This window comes from Cydia pomonella, chromosome 16 (genome assembly GCF_033807575.1).
Source record: "Cydia pomonella isolate Wapato2018A chromosome 16, ilCydPomo1, whole genome shotgun sequence".
Lineage (NCBI taxonomy): Eukaryota > Metazoa > Arthropoda > Insecta > Lepidoptera > Tortricidae > Cydia > Cydia pomonella.
Window position 1 is genome coordinate 19,931,308 of NC_084718.1, and position 25,380 is coordinate 19,956,687.

General features: G+C 35.0%; 1 protein-coding gene across 1 annotated transcript; it reads right to left on the reverse strand.

Annotated features, from left to right (window-relative positions):
• Positions 1–21,206: 21,206 nt before the first annotated feature.
• On the reverse strand, positions 21,207–23,690 carry LOC133526149 (protein charybde-like). Its single transcript, XM_061862633.1, has 3 exons — positions 23,351–23,690; positions 22,750–23,095; positions 21,207–22,546 (listed from the first exon to the last, which is right to left on the reverse strand). Exons 1-3 carry the CDS (start codon positions 23,403–23,405, stop codon positions 22,462–22,464), a joined length of 486 nt encoding a protein of 161 aa, XP_061718617.1. The 5' UTR covers positions 23,406–23,690; the 3' UTR covers positions 21,207–22,461.
• Positions 23,691–25,380: the final 1,690 nt, after the last annotated feature.

The window sequence follows — 25,380 nt, forward strand, 5'->3', positions numbered from 1 at the left end:
TTTACCCTTTATGTGCATTTTCAGTTAAAAGTGTATTCGCTTTGTGGTAGGGCACAGCACAGCGGATGTCATTCCAGATCTAGAGCAGAGCCCAACTGGGGAAGTCCACCTTACAGAAAACCGCAGCCAAATAGTACTAGACCTTACTCATAGTAAGCAGACACACCTTACTGATAGTAAGCAGGATCCGTAGCCTAAGACCTGTAACTCCAGAGGTGGCTAACACTCCGCACCCTCGTTGAGCTCTGGCAATCTTACTGGCCGGCAGGAACACTACACTATGAGTAGGGTCTAGTACTATTTGGCTGCGGTTTTCTGTACGGTGGACTCTGCTCTAGATTTGCAATGACATAAATAAAAGACATAATGGGTTTGATATTTATTTATAAATACAGTATTTTAATTATATCAAAAGAAATTAACCTGAATTAAACTTAGATAATAGAAAACGAGAAAACCGATTAACCTATTAATAGTTAGATAACACTCGAGTGTTTGAAGTGTTTTATAGTTTTTTTGTTAATTTATTTTCTTATATGAAACTCTAGGTACTTATATTTGTTAATTAAGTCGTTTAATAGTTGTTTATTACTATTAAGAGGCTGTCAATACCTAAAGCGCGCACACTGTCTATTTGTATCGGAGTAAATGAGATAACACTGTCGCATGTTACTGAGCCTGGGCAAGGGAATAATAAGAAAATTATTTACATAAAAAAAGTGGATTATTAGTGTAATATTATCGTTAGCGGTTTGGATATAAATGTTTTGAAATTGTGATTTTAATTGCAGACCCATAAGTCAAAACAATAAAGACATAGAACCGTTTAATTGTGATTTTAAGACCAATAATATCTTTGCAATTATTTTCTATCGAGCCGATTTCTTTCAATCATGTATCGAATACAACCACGGTCTTTGAAATATAATTAATATGAACATACATTTTTCTTACTTGACTAAAACAAATAGTCTTTCTTAAAAAACTGTTTAAGTAACATCAATTTCAAGGACATTGGGTGTTGACAGCCCCGTAAGATAACGTTCGAATGTCAAGTGCAGTTGTGTTACTGTTGCCGCCGCTGTACTAGCAATATTCTTGATACTGTGAAGATCATTGTTTTATGGTTAAATACTCTAACAATTACTTATACAACAATGGGGGTACTTGCATATACCCTGATCTGACCGATCCTTCACGATGTTCTCTTTGACTGCCTCGACCCAAGAGAACGAGGCTGTCCAACCTCATCCGTGTCCCCACTACCTACCGTGTTTCCCGTAGTATAATATTATTTTCCTAACTACCCCTGTATTAATCGAGGTAATGCAATAATGTTGTCACATTAAAATTATTATTCAACTGTTATCTTTCATCTTAAACATAATACACCGTGGGCTGATAAAACCCGACGGATTTTAAAGATGTATTCTCAGTATTCTTGACCGCATTTAAAGACTAAAATGTCACAGAAAGTTTTCTGAATCCGGTCTTGTTTTAGAGATAATGACAATTTTTGTAAAAAAATGTTTCTGTAATAACTTAGTGAATAACTCCTTTTTGGCTGCGACGCTGTTACTATGTGACTTGGTCTAGACATACCTATTGGCAGACATAAAATAAATAAATATTATGGGACATTATTACACAAATTGACTAAGTCCCACAGTAAGCTCAATAAGGCTTGTGTTGAGGGTACTTAGTCAACGATATATATAATATATAAATATGTATACATACTTAAATACATAGAAAACACCCATGACTCAGGAACAAATATCCATGCTCATCACACGAATAAATGCCCTTACCAGGATTTGAACCCGGGACCATCAGCTTCATAGGCAGGGTCACTACCCACTAGGCCAGACAGGTCGTCAAAATAAAAGTTTTATAAGAAACTCGCAATTTTTAGTGTAAATAAAAAAACTATACTTATTCGTTGTAACTAATTAATTTTTTTTTTGCCAAGATGTAAGAAGAAATAACGTGTCGTATGATGAAAACGCAAAAAAAAAAATTTTTGTCTGATAAAAATTTTTTGTCCCAAAACTTATATAAAATTTTTTGCTTCTCATGACCTCATGTTAAAATCTGTCGGGTTTTACCAGCCCACGGTGTATATCATAACAATACCATATAAATGTTTTCATGCCATGTTTCATGAAATTTGGGCATTTCGTTTTAAAATGAGAACCTGACTTGGATTGTATGGAAGCGACTTATAGCAGCAGGTTCGTGTCACTCTGAAAACGAAAGTTTAGGACCCGTGCGAAATAGCGTTTTCATACAAACGTAGTCCTCATTTTCCTCTCTGGATATTCACATTATTGAAAATATTTTGACACAATTTATTGTATATCAACCACAGCTACTGATTTTTTCGATTTCTTAATTATTATAAGAGTTAGAAGCGTTAAAAAAATTGTATGAAATCTGTTTTTCGCTCCTAGTTTTTACAGTAATCAAAAAATCTAAAAAAAGTCAAACGCAGTGGCATAGCTATGGTTAATATACATCAAATTATGTAAACATATTTTCCATAATGTCAATATCCAGAGATGAAAATGGGGACTATGTTTGTATGGAGAAGCGGCCGCCTTTTCGTTTTAAGTATTTTTCAACACCTACATCTATACTCGTATTGATATTATCTGATGAAGCAATGAAATGACGTACAGAATATATTATCGATCGAATGCATCGTACGATTATTTAATGCCATGGACCTCATTGTAAAATTTACATTTGACGTATCAGAATTATATTAAAAACAAATTGATTGCGTCTCTCCGATTAACCGTTTGAGTAGTATTGACGACTGGCGTCTATTTTGATTGACAACACATTTATTGCATTTTATTATTTTTTTAAATTAGAATAGTGGTGCGATATGCTATCCTATATACTTATATAAATTATGATGTTTATGTTTGTTATTAATTAATTATGTTAAGGGTTAACTAGTCGAGAATGCCTTCTGGCATTAAGTTCGCCTTTTATAAATTTTTACTGTGTAAGTTTAAATAAATAAATAAAGGTTTAATTTTGCTAGGCCTTATTTTCTATAACAAAATACCACTAAAATAAATAAATGTTACACAATGTACAATCTAACATAATATTTATTTATTTTATTTTAAAACTGATTCACAAGCTCTTTTGATTCTAATAGGAGAATAAAGGGTGTCAAAATAATTTCATAATTTTTTCGCATCTCGCATCTTCACCGTTATGCAACGTAGGTATAAAGAAAACAGTAGCAAAATAACTAGGAAACAATACTTAAAAGTTTTTGTCTACTTATTGTTTTATTTTAATTCTTAAATAGGTACAGAAATGTGAGTGCCATTATTCTTACAGTGAGAATTTTTTGGTAAATTTCTTTTCTCTTATTAGAATCTCCACATTCTACGTAGAAAAAACATTAAAAATCCCTAATTAAAAAAATGTGTAAAACTTTAAACAAAATGAATAAATAGCAATCACTTATGTGGGTGCAAGAAATTGATTGAATTGAATTGATGTTAAATGTAAATTTTCGAATCCGGATGCGAAATCAGTCAAGCGGGTCAGGGGGGCAATCCGGTATCTTTCCTCGCGGTCACGTTCGTCGAAGCGATGCAGTCGACGAAAAATCAGACAAAATCTCTCCACAAAACAGTAACGAGCGTTTTCACATGGTTGGATTTATTAAAACCAAAATTAATAATCCTTAATTCCTTGCACTACCTGTTGACTTTTGTATGGGTACTACATTACCTGCTACCTAAAGGTTGTCTGGAGGAGATCGCTTTTTAGCGATAAGACCACCTGCTGTTGTTACCTGGTTCTAATTTCCTTTAAAATTTATTTGTAGTTTTACATGTATATAAAATGTATAATTGTTGGTGCAATAAAGAACATTTACTTACTTACTTAATTAAAACTGAGAATAAAATGTTACATAAGATTCTACTCTCATTCCCCTGGAATATCATTTCCCTGGCAATACATATTCTCAATATCTCAGGAGATTGCGCTTAGCTGTTTTGGTTGTAAATAGAACTTGTCACGAGTTACACAGTCATCAAAAATGAGACCGGTATGGCCAGGGGAATGAGATTTTTAAATACTTAAACAAACTGTCCTATCTGAAAAATAATACTCCTTAATACCAAGGGCTATAAACTCAGCAAATATTAGGTTAAGTCTTAATTTTACCAGAAGTCCAGGATAAGACTGCCTTAGGCAATAAATCTATTAGTATACCGTGACAAATTCAAATATACCTAAATAACTAGGTAAGTAACGTTATTTCGGGTTACATTGATTCGTGAGCTAACATTGATCATCGATTTTGAAACAAAAAGGAATTTATTTGATAGTTCGTTTATAACCAAATATTACGCGTTATTATGCCTGCCTATGAAGCCGATGGCCATGGGGTCGAATCCCGGTAAGGACATTTATTTGTGTGATGAGTATAAATATTTGTTTCTGTATGTATTTAAGTATTTATTTAGTTGTCTGTGTACCCATAACACAAGACTTCTTGAGCTTACTGTGAGACTTAGTCAATCTGTGTAAGACTGTCTTTTTATATTTATGTATTTATTATTTAATTAGGAGGTGAAGTGAGAGGATAGCAGGAACATTGAAGAACGACCGTGTAGTGTAGGATACAACATACAACGTTTATTGCACTTTTACATTACTCATCAGGATGTATACACTATTAGTTTCTAACAATCTAAAAATACATGTGTAATAATTCCCTCGTTTTTAGGGTTCCGTAGTCAACTAGGAACCCTTATAGTTTCGCCATGTCCATCTGTCTGTCTGTCTATCTGTCCGAGGCTTTGCTCCGTGGCCGTTAGTGCTAGAAAGCTGAAACTTGGCATGGATATATAAATCAGTAAAGCCAACAAAGTCGTACAATAAAATCTAAAAATTTAATTTTTTTTAGGGTACCTCCCCTACACGTAAAGTGGGGGTGAACATTTTTTTTCACACCCACAGTTCATCCCTTGGTTAACAATCTACCATACTTTAAGCTCCAGTTTAGCTTATTGTGACGGAAGAGTAACTACGGAACCCTACTCTGAGCATGGCCCGACATGCTCTTGGCCGGTTTATTTCTATCTGTCTGTCAATATGACAGTCCGAGTCTTGTCGTGGTTGTTTGTAAGGGTGTCTTCACACGAATGTATGTCGCCATTGCTTAAAAATCGCCGATTTATGCTATCCCTCATAAAATAGTTATGACGGCTTGTCACGCTGTTTTTCTTTACAGAAAACACATTATTTCTAGATGATAATTATTGTTTAATTAAATATTAAAAGCAGAAGAGATAATTTGACTCGTCATCGGGTTTATCAAAGTTCAGTAAACACAAGCTTGAAACCGCTTACTTACTTTACTAACTCCACATTTATTTATACAAACATATTTATCTCATATACTTTCATATTTTTCATTTCCTATATTAAAACAATTGTAAACAATCCAGGGGCATGATTCTGATTTAAGCGGCAACAGGAGTGGTCATTTCTCCATAAAAACGTACTCGACTTTTTTTTTTTCAATTCAATTCAAATTCAAATCAATTCAAAAATTTATTCTGCAAGTAGGCCTCAAGGGCTCTTTTACAAGTCAATACAACATTTATAGTAACATCATATAGTGACATGAAAAATACATAACAACATTTATAAATACAACAGCCAATACCTGGGTAAACATTACATTATAATAATCTTAAAATAAATAATTAATACAATACAATAGAGATGTATAGTCTCTATGGTTAAAAACACATTAAATCTGGAGATGTAAAAGGTCCCCAATGTCAGAGTACTAATACTAATAAAATTTGGAGGTGTAAAGTCTCTCCAAGTGTCAAAATAAAATTTATACTAAATAAATAAACCGCGTCTGCACTGTTAAACTACTACTTGACTGTTTCCCCCGTCTTTTGAAGCTAGAACAATGTTTTTTTCAACACAGATTATTCCCTTTATTCGTTTCAAATCTTAGGTTAGATTATTTATAATATGAATTATAAAAGTAAAACGTGGCAACGCGGCGAGCGTGATGGGCTCCTTTTCGTCTGGAGGGGCGCGGGGCGAGTTGTGCGGATAGTTTTTGTGTGTCGGTTAGATTTAGGATTTAGTTCAGTTTAGGTTTGTATAACTTTATAACTATAATAATTATATTATTGTTTTTTTTTAGTTTAATAATTATAGTTTTAAACTTTAGCTCCAAGTGTGCTTCGAAATGTTAAAATTGTATTGGTTTTCACAGTTTTTACCTAAAAGTAAAATATAAAAACACTCACAAAACATTACAAAATACATATAAACACATTACAAATAACCTAACCTAGGATGCCGCCAGCAGCGCGGCAGGGCCCAAGCAACACAGATCATTATTATTAAAAAAAAGTGGTGGTAGCCGAGTGAGTGGATATGACGTCCGACTTTCAATCCAGAGGTCGCGGGTTCAAATCCTGGGTCGTGCCAATGAGTTTTTCGGAACTTATGTACGAAATATCATTTGATATTTACCACTAGCTTTTCGGTGAAGAAAACTGGAAAGGTGTATGTGAAGTCCCCAATCCGCATCGGGCTAGCGTGGGGACTATAGCCCGAGCCCTCTCGCGCATGAGAGGAGGCCTGTGCCCAGCAGTGGGACGTATATAGGCTGAATTATTATTATTAATTATTATTATATCTGTGTCGGCTGTTTTGCTTTTTTTGATATTTTTATTTACTAAGTGCACTTCAAATATTGGCTAAAACGGCCTAATTTACTAGGCCGCAAAGAGAAGCATGGTATTCAAAACTGACATCAATTAGCTTAAAAAGCAAAACAGTCCGATACAGATAAGTTAATTACCATTCAGATCTCAAAATTTTGTTACATTTGATTAACTTTTTGGAGGAGGAAACAGTCGAGTACGAAATATCGTTTTTTTGAGATTTTTATGCAAGATTTTTCACCTAACCTGACGTTGACGTTACGTTAACGGAAGCGGTTCCTTAAACTACTCGTAGTGTGCTAAGGACACTACGAGTAGTTTAAGGAACCGCTTCCGTTAGCGAGACGGATATATTCACCTAAAATATTTAAATCTCAGCTCCCCTATCCTCTTAATATCTCGGAAATCGCTCACGCTGATTTGTGCATGCAAAATGAAGTAAAAGTCGTGCGTGTATCAACAATCAACAATACGATAATCAAGGTCGTATCAAACTCATAACAAATTGTTAGATTAGAATCAACCTCGAGATAAAGACTTTATTTAAGATATTATAAATTACAACTCACAGTAATCATTTGCGATATTGTCATTTTTATACCTACTTAAAATGCATCCATCCGTAATATTATTATATTTGGAATTAAAAAACCCGCAAGTTATGTATATAACAACAATAAATAAATAAATTAAATAGATTATTGTTGTACTCACATAATAGATATATATTGTTTGCAAAACTTATTTACACAACTAAATAGACTAAGCATTGTAAATTAATGATTTAACTCAAACTGTTCTCAGTTTGGCGAAAAAAAAGAAAAAAAAATGTCCAACAGTCAGCCCAATAAGGCCTGTGTTGTGGGTACTCGGCGACGATATAGGACTAATTATATACTTATGCTGAGAACACAGCCATGACTCGAGAACAAATATTTCTAATATAACACAAATAAATGCTTGTACCAGGATTCGAACCCGGGACCTCTTGCTTCATCGACAAGGTCACTACTCAAAATTTCTTAAAAAACATTCGTAGAAAATATTTCTTAAAATTTGTTGCTTATTTGTTTTTTTTTTTTGTATTGTTTTGTTATATTTAGGTGCGCAATAAAGAGTATTTGTATTGTATTGTATTGTAAACCCATATTTTTTTGTGTACGGCTTATCTTTGCTATTTAATTTCACGATATTAATAAAATTGTACACGAAATAGATATTTAATTTCATCTCCAAATTGTCCAAAATCTATAATCCTTTGCACTAAATATCTACTTAATTGTTATTATTAGCAGCAAAAATAAAATAAGACCCTTTATATATACACAACGCCAGTCCATGAATAAAAAGACTTCATCTCATTATGAAGTCCCTATGAACTGTCACCAGCTATCTCCTGTGCTAAAAATAGCCTTCCTAAATCAATACTGCGCGAATCAATAGTACCTAGGCACCCAGCGACCGCCTAGAAACGAATTTAGTTCCGCCGCCCGCCGATAGATGGCGCTACGGGTAACGAAATTGTGTAAGTTGCGTGCATGGTAACAAAGAAATTTTAGTTTACATCCGTGGGATTAAATAAGTTCCTCGTTTTAGTCTAAATTAATTGTTTTTACGTTGATCTGTATGCGTTATCTAGGTGATTGCTAAAATGTAAGTCAACTAAATTGTAATTGATTTAAATTATCAAATTAATATTCAAGAAAATTTTAATAGGAACTGTTTGTTTGTTTATTACCGATTTTAAATATTAATCGGCATAAGAGCAAGCCTTTTTTACAAGCTTTTACTTAACTTGATATGTTATTCGTATGTACTTAACTTTTTTCAAATCTTGCAAATTATTTTTAACCACTTTCTGATATCTGATTGAGCTGAAAATTTGTATGCATATGTAAATCGGGTGACAATGCAATATTATGGTACAATTGAGCTGATCTGATGATGGAGACCGGAGGTGGCCATGAAACAACGCAACCTCATTGTGTTTCGGGTTTTAAGAATTTTTGCCAAAAACTTCTTATTATTATGATATATATCATATAGATTATCATAATCATAACATATTAACGATAAGTATTGTTTTTTGTCTGTCTATTTCCTCTAACGTAAATAACTTAAAGGTAAATATATGAATTACACAATGTAGATACTTAAACAAATAATGTTTGATTCTCAGTTTTACCATTGATACCTCGATAACCAGTTTGGAAATAGCTTACACTTAGAAATACCTTGGCAAGCGTTGCCAAGCGAGATAAACCTTATCAGCAGTATTGAGTGCCTTTCCTTGTACTGATATGGGTAATAACTTACATATTTTGGCTTTTTTCGTAAATCACTGTTAATGATTAACTATGGTAGTAACTCGTTAATCCGAATGGGTAATAAATGGGTAATAAATGGATTACAGAAGTTTTCGAAGTATCTAAAATTTATATGTTAATCATTTAAAAGTCACTTAATGTACAACTTTAAGTATTAACACAAATTAATGAACAACTTTAAGTATGAACATGAATAACAATGTATGTATTAAAATATTATATTGATAATAATAAATTCTATTTTCTACCTTCTACCAAGGAAATCAAAAATTTCATATTTAGACACTTACGTAACGTCTGACATTTTTTTGGGTCAATCGAGAAAAATAAAAAGTTTTGACCCATATTTTACGTTTGTGGGTATAAATCTCAATGATTACATGACATATTACCTACCCACATTTCAAATTTAATATAGGTACCTACAAAAAATAAAATCGACAGATATATATACTTGTTTTTAAGTAATTTATTTGGACCAGAAATCCAAAGAGGGTAACTATACGAATAATCTTAACTTTGTCTGAATATGTAAACATAATGGGTACCTAATGGTTATCTAAATTTCATCAATTGTATAAAACGTATTCTAAATGTTTATTCAATCAAAATCAAACAATAACTCGGTGAATCAACTGTATTATGTCACTGCCACTGTTACGGTCACCTGGGTCACTCTTTAAATCCTGATTTCATAGCATATAAATTTACAAAACATTTATATTTGGGATGGTATGAGCCCAGGTGTACTACTATTTTTTCCTGGCTGACGGACAAGAAATAGTTGATTCACCCATCTACAATCAACTATAATCGACTATAGCAGTAGCTAATCGACTTCAATATCGATATAGCAGTCATGTCGATAGCGGCAGCGCGAAGTAAACCATACTTCGCTAAATTAGCTCGGACCGAAATCTCATTTTGTAAGCTGTAACATCCCGTGGGTGCGTTACCATTGGTTTTCTGTTACACAGTGTAACTTCGATTTAGGAATATGATATAAAAAAATATCTATATATAATTTGTATGAAAATGATTTTATTACTATTTTGATTAAAGTTTGTTAAACTTAATAAAATACAAGTATTGTTTGTTGATATTATAACGATTGTATAGAAACTACTTTTTAGTTGAGCAAAACAATTGTCTGTATTTACCACCTATATTTTAATTGGTATTTTTTTAATTACATCTTCTAAACAAGGAGTCATATGTATGTTGTGATTGTTTTCGTTGTTAAAACAATCAAAAACATATTCATCTTGATCAAGAACATGTATGATGAATGATTTTGATTCAAACGTCTCGTCTTAAAAACCGTCGTGTCATGCCCGAGTCAGTGAAGCCCTTATCTCAACATCAAATATTAAATATAGTGCTTAATTGAGCTAAAAAAACTCAGTTATTTTTTTCAAGAGATTATCTAACTTAATACAATATAAATAAATAAATAAAATCCTTTAATTCGAGTTACTTTTAGATTCATAGATATAATATATGTTAGTATGCACTTATATCTATGTTAATATGTACAGACTTATCCCTAAATAATGACTAAGGCAACTATGTTTCTAGAAGTACCTAAATAGTGTTAGTCATGACAATGCAATACAAACATTATATTTGTAGATAACCAAAAAAAACTAGTAGGTACGGTTAAGGAATTTAATGTGTCGAAATTATTTTCGTTGTCTTGTATTGGACCACTCTGTGACGTTTGTATTTCTGTATTTTATCAAATACATAAAAAAGACAAGTGGTGTTGCGCAGCTGTTTAGCTGCACATTACATTTACCATGAGAAAAACTAAAAACTAAATTTTATCTCATACAAAAAGCATAAGTAGTTATGAGAAATGTGGTTATAAGGTTATAACTAATAAAAATAAAGTAAAAAAATTATCAATCTTTGATTACAATGCCTACCCTGGAAGCACAGAAGACCTGACCTTCACTTTTTGACGCAGCTCAATGACTCAGAACCTTGGACATGAATTTGTGACTTAGATGACCCGTGCTAGCAATTACCTCAACATTTCCCGATTGAGGTACCCGGTAGAAAATGGTAAAAACGTCCCATCACTACTCCACCTGATTGTCTTATTCACCACACTTTTGACGTCGTTAATATCTAAACTAAATTTCAATAGAAAGCTAAAAACCTGAAGAGGCTTATGGCAAAGATCAATCGATCCATCTGTGTCGGTAATCTTTTGATTGATCTATGGCTTTTGCCCCACGTTATTCATTATATCATATTAAAAGAACATTCAACATATCACTGTCTCTTTTACCCTTTACTTGAACTTAATCTTACGACAGAGATAGAAGACTTTTGACCGCTACAGTTTTTTACTATTATCAATTTGGGATACGTCGAGCAGAACGTAGATGATGTCTATTGTTCGAAGACGGAAATATGTGTTATGTTAGTTTTTTTACGGCGAAAGAATTAAATTGATATATTTGTATTTTGATAGCGGACATCGCATTTCACAATCGACATTAATTTGTTACGTGTATTTGTAACGGTGTAGCTATTATTATTAAATGTAATTTGGTATGATATTTGGTATGGTATGATTATTTTTTAATTATAAGTCGTTTCTATGATGGTAATTTGAATTAATATCTTTTGTTATTGTTTTTAATTTCTTTATATAATTTGTTGACATTATTAATTTATAGTTAAGTGCATTTAAATGATTTATTGACATGTTTATCTAATTTTTATCATCATTTTGTTATTAACTATTATAATGTAACTGACAGTGTATGATTAATACCAATAAAAATTCTATTCTATTCTATTCTATGTATCTCTAATTTACTTTTCAATTTCAACTCTAATCAATTTGACTTTTTTTACAAACTAGTAAAATAACATTTCATAAATAAGAAAATGCCTTACTTCACTGTTTAGGAGGTATGTTAAAATGCATATATTTTAAATTTTGACCGCAGCCATATCGACGCCTTGACAGGTTTTTCGTATACAGATACAAGCATCTCGTCCTTATGGCAAACGACAAAGTGGGACGTTTTGCTGGCCGCGGTCACAATTGTTTTTTCCTAAATGACGCAAAAGTCTGAACTCGCATTAAATTTGCCATTTGCATAATTAAACGAAATATTACAATTTGTTATGTTCTCATTTTATCAGTAACTTGGTTTATTACAATAATTCCAGTGTGAGCCAAAATGACAATGTTACATCGACAAATGCTAAATGTATCGGGATTCGGGACTACAGGACTATAACCGTGAAAATCGAAGTTCGCAAATGGCGGGCATCTTTTTCTGTCACTCTAATTACGCCTTCATTGGAGTGAAAGAGAAAGATCCCCGCAATTCGTGAATTTTGGTTTTCGCTTTCCAAAAAGAAGAGAAATTTCCGACATTTTTCCAGGTGGAAATTTCGCGGTTTTGTTAACATACCGACAGCACAGGTAGCCTGTCTACTTTCATACTCAATTTACTATAGTCACTCAATAAAGGAGCATTACACGGGCTGTCCCGTACGTACGCATTTTATTTCCTGTGTTGCAACTTTTTTTTCAGCGTTTATTTTTCTGTGCATAATTTTGACCATTAGTCACAGAAAAGGAAACTCTTGTACCTGCAAATTTTTAGAAAAACCGCGTTTGAACGGGACATCGGTAGACAATATGGCCGATCATGGAATGCTTCTAAAGTGAATTCGTTTCTAGTTCCCCTAGTGCCGCACTTGGCTCATTTCCTCCGTATCGTCCTCACGGCAAATTCAAAATTTGCCGGCGGCTATTTTCTATCCGATGTATGCATCGATGTACTCGATAATGGCGTTTTATATATTTGCTACCATTTTGTATTGTGTGTTTTACTTAATGTAGTATGGTGAATTTAAATATATCTACATATTTTCAAATAATAGACAAAAAATAACACAAGACCGGATCTAAAGATTTTTTCTAAAATGTTCATAGATAATAAAAAAGGCCCTTACCAGGATTTGAACCCGGGACCATCGGCTTCATAGGCAAGGTCACTACCCACTAGGCCAGACCGGTCGTTAATTTACTAACATAGTGAAATAATTATTATCGAAAGAAATGTTTGTTATATAGTTTACGTATGTATAAAACATGTACAATTTGGCACCGCTATCAGACGCAGTAGGTTAACGGTAGTTTTATTGCTAGTGGGTACTAGCGGCCAGCAATAACTTTCTAGGCCTATCTCCGATGGATATATCGTTTATTGCTACCAATAACAATTATTCGGATAGTTGAACTAATTCTAGTGCACGAAAGAAAAGTGTGGCCCTATTTTTATTAACTCGGTATAACTAGGTAATACGTCATTCGTAGAAATGTTGAAATAAAAATCACATTCCGGAATAAAATATGAAGTCAAGTTTATCTTTAACTGTATTGTAAAAATAATATTCACCACACCAGCTTATTTTATTCTTGAAAAACTACTGACAAAGTGGCATTTAATATTCACCACACCAGCTTATTTTTTTTTTAACTACTGACAAAGTGGCATTTAATATTCACCACACCAGCTTATTTTATTCTTGAAAAACTACTGACAAAGTGGCATTTAATATTCACCACACCAGCTTTTTTTTTTAAACTACTGACAAAGTGGCATTTAATATTCAGCACGCCAGCTTATTTTATTCTTGAAAAACTACTGACAAAGTGGCATTTAATATTCACCACACCAGCTTATTTTTTTTTTTAACTACTGACAAAGTGGCCTTTAATATTCACCACACCAGCTTATTTTATTCTTGAAAAACTACTGACAAAGTGGCATTTAATATTCATTACACCAGCTTATTTTATTCTTGAAAAACTACTGACAAAGTGGCATTTAATATTCACCACACCAGCTTATTTTATTCTTGAAAAACTACTGACAAAGTGGCATTTAATATTCACAACACCAGCTTATTTTATTCTTGAAAAACTACTGACAAAGTGGCATTTAATATTCACAACACCAGCTTATTTTATTCTTGAAAAACTACTGACAAAGTGGCATTTAATCCACAAGAGTGGCAAAGTAAGTGATAAGTGATACACATTTTTAAATGTTTCCTCATTTTGGCTGGTGGAATCGACTTTTAGCTTTTTTTTATTGGAGAAAGGTAAGCATTTGACCAGAATCTCACCTGATGGTAAGTCTCGATGCAGATGATTTGATGATGATGTTGAAGATCTTGAATGGTAAATACTTATGTGTCTAAGAATGTATTTATCTATATAAGTATGTATCTATATCGTCACCTAGTACTCATATTTTACCGTCCGTTTTTTCAGATTAGACATTTTATAACCTCAAAAGTAGTGGTAACTTTTTTCCTCCAAAGACGTCCACTGCTGGACAACCTCCCCCAAGGATCTCTACAACGAACGGTTATTTGCCGCCCTCAACCAACGGTTTCTCGCGACTTTAACCAGATCGTCGGTCTATCTAGTCTGGGGCCTTCCCACGCGTCTTTCAAAGTTGTCGACATAGCTCAGAGAATTGCCAGACCACATTGCTCACAGAATCGATGGCCGATGGGGCAGAATGGTTCTCGAGTGGCGACCACGTACCGGAAGATATATTAAAACTACGTAAAAATAGACACAATATTATAAGTAACAGATAACTTGTTTATACTGCTCAATCTAAAATAGTAAAAGAAACATCAAACCGCGGAGAAGGTCGAAAAACAATCATTTAGTCACGGCTTGCTTTAATTTTAAAACGTCTTATGTTTCCTTTCTAACCCTTTACTTTATAACCTTTAAATGTAGCGGTACTTATTATGGTTCTTTTGGTGGCCTATCATTTATCATGGCTTTTTATTTTTAAGTAAGTTTAAAGAGCCGTATCTGCATCAAACTAGAGATGAAACGAAATTTCGGCCATTATTCGGTATTCGGCCTATTCGGCTGCAATTTCACTATTCAGCCGAATACCGAATAGTGGCATAGTATTCGGCCGAATACCGAATAGTACGTTAACAAGTAGATAACGGCAGACGAGGGGTAAAAAAGTAACAAACTACAAGTAATCAATAGGTAACAATTCTGTAACAACTTAACAAAAAGTGATGTGTTTAATATAGAACAATAAAGATTGTAAAAGATATACTTTTGATCGCGAATTCTAGAAATTTATCTATATTTGGAAAAGATATCCGGAATATCACATACTTTTGGCGCGTTGTCTCATCCGCTACTTTTGATGCTGACTGTACATAAACATGAGAAAAATAATACAATTTTTTTTACACACACTACGAAAACTAACGCACTACAAAATCCGCAATTCAATACGCACTGCGTGCAGAATAAGCGCAATTTCTATCAAAGACTGCCTACAGCGGGAAACAAGTTGCAACTTGCACAGCGCACGCACGCGCGCGTTCTAATTTACTTCATTTTAGGTAAAACTTCTAGCCGAATATTCGTTGCATGTCTAATCCAAACTTACAAAACCTGCTCTTAAATCTTGTATTAGGTATTGTGATCGCAAACCTAAATACGCAGAAAACGGCAAAAAAATCATGTTTGTTGTATGGGAGCCCCACTTAAATATTTATTTTATTCTATTTTTAGTAGTGGTTGTTATAGCAGCAACAGAAATATATCATCTGTGAAAATTTTAACCGTCTAGCTATCACAGTTCATGAGATACAGCCTGGTGACAGACGGAGAGTGGAGTTTAGTAATAGGGTCCCGTTCAAAATTCAAAAAAATATTCTGCAAGTAGACCTCAAGGGCCCTTTTACATATAATACAACATTTATAGTAACATCATATAGCTACATGAAAAGTACATAAAAACATTTTATAAATACAACAGCATACCTGGGTAAACATTACATTATAATAATTTTAAAATAAATAATTACTACAATACAAAAGAAATGTAAAGTCTCTATGGTTAAAAATATGTATATTAAATCTGGGGATGTAAAAGGTCCCCAATATCAGAGTTCTAATACTAATAATATTTGGAGGTGTAAAGTCTCTCCAAGTGTCAAAATGAAATTTATACTAAATAAATCAATCGCGTCTGGACTGTTAAACTAGCAGTCTCATAAACTAATGCTACAGAATACAGAACTAGTATGTATCCAAATTCAAGTATATGATAAAATATTACAGAGACGTATAGTCTCCAAGGTTTATACATTAACGGCCCGATTCGAAGAATGAGATACGATAACGATAAGTTCTCATTTAGATATCGATTGTATGTCGTATAATTGACTCAAACAGCTCGATTCGGGCAACCAATGTCACTTTGACGTTAGAAATATCGTCGAGTAGATAGAAGATCTTACTGGGATCACAGCGGAATCGAAATAAACGTCAATTCTGACATGTCGTTTAATTATCGATATTTTAAAGATCTTAAACGTGTCTTAATCATTCTTCGAATCGGGCCGGAATTTCTTGACAACACACTAATAATATTAGCCTAATATAGTTCAAGAAATGGGCCCCAGATCGGACAGATTAGTACGGGCCGTATGTTAGGAGATGTATAAGGTCCCCATGGTCTAAGAAACATAAGTTTTTTTTATGATAGAGGAGGCAAACGAGCAGACGGTTCACCTGATGGTAAGCGATTACCACCGCTCATGGACACCTGCAACACCAGAGGGGTTGTTAGTGCGTTGCCGGCCTTTCATATGGGAGTACGCTCTTTTCTTGAAGGTTTGTAGGTCGTATCGGAAATACCGCAGGCGACAGTTCATTCCACAGTTTAGCTGTGCGAGGCAGAAAGTTCCTGGAGAAACGTACAGTTGAGGCCAACCATCATGCATTTAAGTTAGTCCTTTGTCGTCAATCGCCAATCGAAATTGCCATGATTTAAGTTTCAAAACGTTCGACAGTAGCTACTAGGGGGCCTTGCGACCATGACAACCGTTGCAAGAAAAAAGCGGCCAAGTGCGAGTCGGACTCGCCCATGAAGGGTTCCGTACCATTTATGACGTATTAACAATACTGCTTACTAGATCTCGTTCAAACCAATTTTCGGTGGAAGTTTGCATGGTAATGTATATCATATATTTTTTTTTAGATTTTTAATTCTGTTATTTTAGAAGTTACGGGGGGGGGGGGGGGGGTGGACACACATTTTTTCACTTTGGAGGTGTCTCTCGCGCAAACTATTCAGTTTAGAAAAAAACGATATTAGAAACCACAATATCATTTTCAAAGACCTATCCATAAATACCCCACTCGTATGGGTTTGATGAAAAAATATTTTTTGGGTTTCAGTTCTAAGTATGGGGAACCCCCAAAATTTATTGTTTTTTTTTCTATTTTTGTGTAAAAATCTTAATGCGGTTAATAGAATACATCTACTTACCAAGTTTGAACAGTATAGCTCTTATAGTTTAGGAAAAAAGTGGCTGTGACATAATCGGACAGACAAACGGACATGACGAATCAATAAGGGTTCCGTTTTTTGCCATTTGGCTACGGAAGCCTAAAAACCACCAATATTATCGCACTAATATGTAAGAGTAATAAAGAGACATCTTGACATGTTGGCTAGGCACCCTGACGACTTCAACAGTTTTCATAACTGACCAGGATGCGGTTGCTTATATTGCAATCTGAATTTAAACCAGTTCAATATATTTCCAGTTTCTTTTTCTATCCGGCTCGGTCGTTCTCATAAAAATCATTGCAAAATAACTCGACTGTTGCCACCCGAGATGAGTCAGAGAATGTTTACTTTGCATGACTTTAATGTTAGTTGCGAATATATGCGCTTGTTATCAGTATGTTTACTTACGTCAAGGCATATTTCACTTTGATTAGCGGACTAGATATTCGAATAAAAACAATTATAGTACGTGTCATCCACGATGACGCGCACGTTTGTCAAATCTAACCTTTAATTACATGGCATTACGAGTTAAGGCAGGCGTCTTCGTAAATGACACGATCTATAGTTATAGTATATATGTTTTATAAGGGGGTAAAGTTGTTAACTGTTCAAACTAATATTAATAGCGGAGCGAGCGAAAGACTTAAAATAAACTGTGCTAGTGGTTCGAAAAATAGAATTTTAAGCGTTGCGAGGGTTTCAAAGCACAAAGATTAAACCAACTTTGCCACCGAGTCAAACACCACATTTTTTTCTCACCAACGCGAGAGAAATACGGGCGTGTACACAAATCACGCGAGGTTTTTTCGGCTACTTTTTGAACTTTCTAAACGTGATCTGTCATGATTTTTTAGTGAACACCCTCCCTCGAAAGGGTTCTCGAACCTCGCGTGATTTGTGCACAAGCCCTACTTGAATTCACATGAACCTTATTATATGAGATAACATTCATAACTCGGAAACACATATTAGTGATGAACACAAAGAATGCCCTTACCGGGATTCGAACCTGGGACCTAAAAGAAACAATGCTACCTATTAAAACTAAAATAGTTAATAAGCAGGGATAGGTTACATTTTAAATTTAATGCAAGGTACCTAACTAATCAACGTATCAAGGGTAGCTCAAAAGAGATCAGGGGTCCATAATTATCTTGAACGGTGATTAGTATTGCCTAAGGGCCTGTTTCACAATGTCCAAGTAAAGTATTGGAATCAATTAACTGCCAGATAAAACTTCCTGCAAAACTTAGCACTTTATCTACCAGTTTAGCTTATTTGAAGATTGTGAATCGCCAACGATGACTTTGCTCGTCAGATAAGTGGCAAGTAGCTTATCCGGGCTTTACTTGGACAATGTGCAACAGGCCCTAATATGATTAATTCACAAACTGTCAAATCGTACAGGTTTCCTTGACAACATATTAATAATATTAGCCTAATATGGCTCGAGAAATGGGCCCCAGATCGGACAGATTATCTCTCAACTACAATGTATTATGACGCTTTTCTGTAGCGCAACGTGAATAAATAATGAAAACACATAGTTTTGATACGGGTCAAAGTTACCCTCGAATAGGTTGAACTGGGCAAAGTTGCCCGCATTTAAGGAATAAGTAATGAGTATAACAATGTATAATTTTAGCGAAAGGGTTCGCCCTGTAGATAATAATTATGGTAAACTAACACAGTTGCATAACCCGTCATTTCATTTAATGATACCGTTGCGTGCTATAACTTTTTATTGAAATGAAATATAAGTAGTAAGTTATATTTTTAAGTTTTAAAATTTTACTAACAAGATATGGACCCAAAAAGTTGTCTGAAATAAAAGCATTTTAAAAGTTATTTATTTTAATTCAAAAATAAATAAATAACAAAACTTGTAGACTAAAAAATGTTTTAGATCCTTTTATTTTTTATACTACGTCGGTGGCAAACAAGCATACGACCCTATGTTAACTACTGTTCAATTGCCAGCGCCGATATAAAATTTGAATTAATTATATTTGAATTTAAGATAAAGAGCATAAAAAAGCAGTGTCACATGTTTAGAACTAAAAGAAATGCAATTGTTTGAACATAAAGTTTGCTCGATAAAATATCGCTCGAAACTTTAATATCTCGGTTTCGGAAATTGCATTTATATTTACAAGCCTGATTGACAATCTCTAAAGTTTATTGACTTATTTTGCAGTGATTCTTACGTTTGTTATCAAGCCAGTTTGAAAAAGAAACCGACATTTTGACTGCGAATAAAAAATTGTATACCTACCTACTTCTAAATCAGCCAGAAGAACCTATCCATGTACTTATACCAGTACTCAATTAGCGTTTTAGTGTTAGTTTTACTATGTTAAATCCCTTCTTTAGTGCACCACTAAGTTAAAAAGTGCCTCTTTAAAGATTGAGTATGAAACCACGGCTTTTTAACTCAGCACGGTTACCACATCTGCTTTCAGGAGCCTTTCATCAATTCCAAATATTACAAATTTAAATTAAACATGCCCAGCGACTTCTCTCATTGGTTCAGCACATGTTTGCGTTTCAAACACTCGTGTCCCAGTTTTAAAAACGGTTAAATAATGTTTATACGATCGCGTTGGTTACAAAAACGGCGTAACTTTGGCCCAAACTCGAAACGCTTACGGCGTTTTGGTCAAAATGGAAACCATCTTGTTTTTATAGCTTGCCGAATTTACGCGCCTAGAGTAGGGTATCTCTACAACCTCGAGTTTTAATTACTTTAAATTAAACTACTATTTTAACTTGTTAATTATTTTATTGTTCCTGAGTTTAGGTATATGGATAATAGTTTAAGATGCAAAATGCGGTCTGAGATATACTAAATAGTTCTAACTCCTGACAATATTTACAATAAATATGTAGGTAGTTATTTTTTATTATAAGTAAGTACCTAAATCAGACACCACGTGCTAGGCTTCGTTTTTTTAGCATTTTTAAAAAATTAAGTATAATATACCTATCTTTTTTTTTTTTAGTCACCTATGTTTACTTAAACTGTATTTTACTCTTTGTTATGACTGATAATATCGGTTTTATTAAACGCCGGTCGCTAGGTCACAAGTTTATACTCATTTAATAGGCTTTAATGTTGATTTAGTTTAGACCAAGATAAGAAGCTATATTTCTTCTACATCTATATACGAACCATATTGGCAAGTCAGTATGTGATAAATCACAAGACGTATTACGCAAAATGTGTTTTATGTCTGTAAAATAAAGTTGAGAATTGGTCACAGTTTGTAAGACCTAAATAGAACTCGCAATAGCAATGTAGTACTTATATTATAAAAGGCGATGTAAATGCATCTGTTATCCATCGTGGAATCGAGATATACGTAGAAACGGCCGAAACTAGTATATCTAATGGCTTTGTTTGTATGTTTCTACTGGATGGGGTTGCAGCGAAACCGGTTCTAGCGCCCATCTAGTTCGAACCGGTCTCAACTGGTCACGAAATCTTACTCGGGCCTATTCGATATGCTAATGTGGAAAATGGCGGCCAGTTTAGTATTTTTCTTTTCGCTCCGCTTTTGTTTTTCAACCAGTTTGCTGATGCGGTGATGTCATTGTTTTCGTCGTCATGGACTGATTGTTTTCGACGCTTAGGAATATATCCATAGCATTCTAATAAGGCTAATAGAAAAGTCAGGCCTTTTTTCGAAGATCTCATATCAGATTGGGAGCTCAGGATTGGGAAAGGATCATTGAAACCATTGTTATCCATTATTGAAACTATGTATTTTCTTTTCAATAATTTCTACATTTTCTTTTACGGTCTATCAAATAAATATCAATTATAAACAATTGATACATTTAATATTATTGTTAGTTTTGTATATGTCGACATTTCAAGTTTAGAAGTAAAATGTTTTTGTAGCATTTTTAAAAATGTTTTTTGTTGAAAGTGATTCTATTTCTATGATAAGTATTGTGCGTTAACACTGGACCCTACAAACATTTAGATTTCCTTTTAAAACGGTTAGGCTATTGATTTACATTATATGTATTAATTACACTGGATGAAGAAAATGCATCGTCTGCCTTTTGTCAAACCGCCAGAGCGTGCTCGGCGGTACAAAACAAACTTACAAAAAATTACAATCTTTTATATTAACTTAAATAACTTAATACTTTTAATAATAACTATAATATAACGTGAGATCTTTGCAATATATTAGCGGGGTAGCGGCCCGCGCGTGGGCTCTATTTTGCCCCACATGGCGGTGCAAAAAGAACCATCAGGCGCGCGCCGCCCCTCGCTGGCTCTCTCATTGCCTCCGTTCACTCTCGGCACTATAATACACCTCTAACATTATTATCTGCATGCGTGCTCTCATTCATAATAGTATCTTTTTCTCTTTAAATTTTATACATTACAAAAGTAGTATCACAAACAAATGTACGAACTAGTACCATTACGAAAAACGTACACATATCTGACCTCCTCGGAGATCGCCTCTAATAAATACGATACACGAATCCTACAACTTCAGAATAGAATCGAACTCGAAACAAAAAATAATACCTAAGACTAAATCGTTCAGGGCATTCTGTATCACACGCGCGGCAGGCTGAGATCGGGCGCGCGCCGCGCCTGGCGTCCTACACACGGAGATAACGTAAGTACGGCTCGCGGGCGGCGGCAGCGGTGGGACGGGCGCGCCGACGCGGGCGAGCGGCTCACGCCGACCGGCGGCCGGCCGCGCCGCTCGCTCGCCCCAACGCGCCTTAAGGGCTTTTTACACCTCCCTGGATTCAGTTACTGAATTCAAGAAGGAGTAACAAACTCTTTACAACTCTGCGCCTACCCGCTCGCTTACACTACAACTATACATTACATATCACGCTGTGCTTTTTTTTCTCTTATTAAAAATATATAATAATTAATATACATATAATAATATTGATATTTGTTAAAATAACGATACGTAGATCGAGGAGGGCAGTCAGTCGACTCGCATCGCGGGTTCACTCCGCTTCGCTTCGGAAGAGCTTTTGTTTTTCTATCGTGAACTGGGGGCTGATAATGATGGTGCCGCCTCGCGTTAAATTTCTGTAACAATAGAAAACATTTTGTTAATATCACATCAATTAACTTATACTTTGACATTAAACTGATACTTGGAAACGAAATTGGTGTAAAAACTTTTTAGGAACTTGGAAAAAAGTACTTAAATTTGATTCTATTGGTAGTCCAAGTAAAAAGTTATAAAACTTTGATAACATGGAGTAAAAGTTTTATGAGAAGAAACTTACTTTAAAAATTGCGGCAACAGGCTAGTCCAGTTCGTCGCATCATGTTCCAGATGCAGATGTATTTCGTGCGTGGTCAGCATGTTGGGGTCAATCTTGAACGCGGCCAGCCTTCTGCCAGCAACATCCACGATGACCGCCGCGCCTCGGGACCCGCAGGGTTCGCCTTCGGCTAAGGCTAGCAACTGCCGCGCCGCCCTCGCCAAAAGTTCGGCGGGTACTAGGACCTCGGCAGCGGCGAGTTCGCTCGCTCCTTTGGCAGCTCGAAGCTCGCGCTCGAGCCTTTGAGCCAGCGCCGCCTCCGTCGGTACCGGCATCGGCGCGTCCCGCCATGTCGGCCCATTCCAAGCTATAACAATAGAGAAGGAACTTTAAAACTATTGCTCAAAAACAAAAAAGTTGCTAAGTTGAAATTTTAACGTAAAAAAAGTAAGTTTTTTTTATTGGAAAGTTAATGTAAAGATAAAGTTATACAAGTAAAGTTGCGCAGTGTGGTAAGCGCAGCGCGACTGTCACGTCAGCTGATCGGTGAGCTGCGCGCGCCGCTTGGCAACAGCTGAGCTAGAAAGCCGGCTGCGGCAAATAGAAAGTCAAGCATCCTCACCTTTTTCACTGTTGAACACTCCGCTAAACTGATTCGTGACCGGCAATATCTCCATGTTTTCCAAATTTTTACTTATATTGTACACTTTTTAATACGAAAAATTAAAGCGTTCCGTCCCGGAACTTATATACTAGAAAAATATCACAAGTCTCTTTTGTACTGCGAATGCGCACTCAACCGACCGACTAGTGTATCGTGAGAGATCGATGGGAAATGAAAACGTCCAAGGCTAACACTGCATCAGATCTGATCTCGTAACCACAGGGCTTCGTCACTCGCCCGCGGCTCACTTTTCGACCCACCCGACCCTGTCGCTCTGTCTGACGGACTGACGAAATATCGCCGAGCGCGTGCTTATATAGAGAGTCGCGGCCGGGGGTGCGGGAGGCGAGGCGCGGGCGGCCGCGGGGGCCCCGCGCGCCAGTGTCCGCCGCCCGCCAGCCGCGCCGGTCGTCCCGTTGCGCGCCGGCCGGCTTCTTTGTCCTACATACGCCGGTATACGTATCCTACCTAATCTGAAGGATATAACCGTTTATATTCCTTCAAAGTGTTAAATATTGGACTATCGTTACGAAAGTGTAGTTATAAGTACGTTCCTGGACTTTTAGTTTGTAAGTTTCTCGAAAGTTCTTTGTTCACAGAACCGTTTTCGTTCTGCCGATTGTAATTTCGTATTTAACCGGCATCAGGTAGGATTATAGGATATATCAGACGAGTCGGCGTGGCTGGCTCATGGACAGACGTCCTCAATAAACATAGATAAGGTAGCTGATAAAGAGATTAGTGCTTTTCGTTCTGTGTATGATAGCCGGTTTTGTAACCATGTAAGTACTGTATGTAATAAGTATCTAATTAAGGTGTTCATTATAAGGTTAATAATGGAACTGATGTGAATTATAAGTTGGACTTGAGACTTGTTTAAAATAATGAAAACTGTGTATAAATGTAAAATAGTGAATGAACTGTATGTATGTACATTGTGATGTAAATTGTAAATTTGCCATTGAAAAATACATTTTGTAACGAAATAAGTATGTAAACTTAGGTACCTGGAAATCGATACGTAGATATAAGTCTCTGAGAAGATTCTTATGAAAGTGACATTTAAATGTATCTACTATTAAGAAACTCATCAAAACTGTAAGTAAATCCGAAAGGAAATTTTTGATAAGTCGCAAGACTGACGAAGTGTTCGTAAAATTTCCAGTTTAAAAGCAAATCACCAACTTATAAAAATCAATTTAACTTACAAAATTATTCTCAGGCAAACTTTCAAAAACTCCAAAAATGATCAGTAAGAAAAAACCAAAACGGAAATTAAAGAAGTTGAAACGCTATCAGCGGTTGCATCAGATCGCGAAAGTTCGAACAACTTCTCGGTCCCTCCAACCCCAGTGAATAATGTATTGTAATTGAAATTAAAATGTCAACCAAAACATCTTTTACATTTGACCGAAGCTTTAAAATTTTACGTTTAGGAAACCATTACAATAATGTGCTTAGTAACAGAAGTTAAATTGAATTAAGATTATTAGTTGATTTCGAGTGTGCTCATTAACAGAAGTCAGGATTTAGATGATTAAGTAGACCCCGACAAAAACTTCGTACAATATTAACTCGTTGAAAATTTAACTGAAGTTTTTGCGTCAATTTCACATCAGCTTCATAACGAAGCTCAAAACAATCAGTGTAATCTAGCGCAAAAACTCATAAGCAATAAAAACGGAGTGTAAAAAAGAAAAGGTAAAAACGGTTGCTAGGCCGCGCCGGCCGGCGAGTTGGCCTTCATGACTCACGCTCATAATAGCGCTGGAAAAACATCAGTCAATTTCAATGCGAGGTATTGAGTATTGAGTGACTTTTTTGTTTATCCATAAAATTTGCTGTTGGTGTTGATAGTGCGTTAAGTCATTGGTATAAAAAAGAATATAAAAAATAACCTGAATCAATTTACAACCCGATTCGAACATACGTCAAAAATTTCCTAAAGATACGATATGGATTGGATATGTCAGTGTGAAAAATGACGT

Coding starts and splice junctions, on each gene's coding strand:
- LOC133526149 (XM_061862633.1), bottom strand. CDS start 23,405: ATGGAGATATTGCCGGTCACGAATCAGTTTAGCGGAGTGTTCAACAGT. Junction 23,096..23,350: donor AGTGTTCAACAGTGAAAAAG/GTGAGGATGCTT, acceptor CTATTGTTATAG/CTTGGAATGGGCCGACATGG. Junction 22,547..22,749: donor CTGTTGCCGCAATTTTTAAA/GTAAGTTTCTTC, acceptor CTATTGTTACAG/AAATTTAACGCGAGGCGGCA.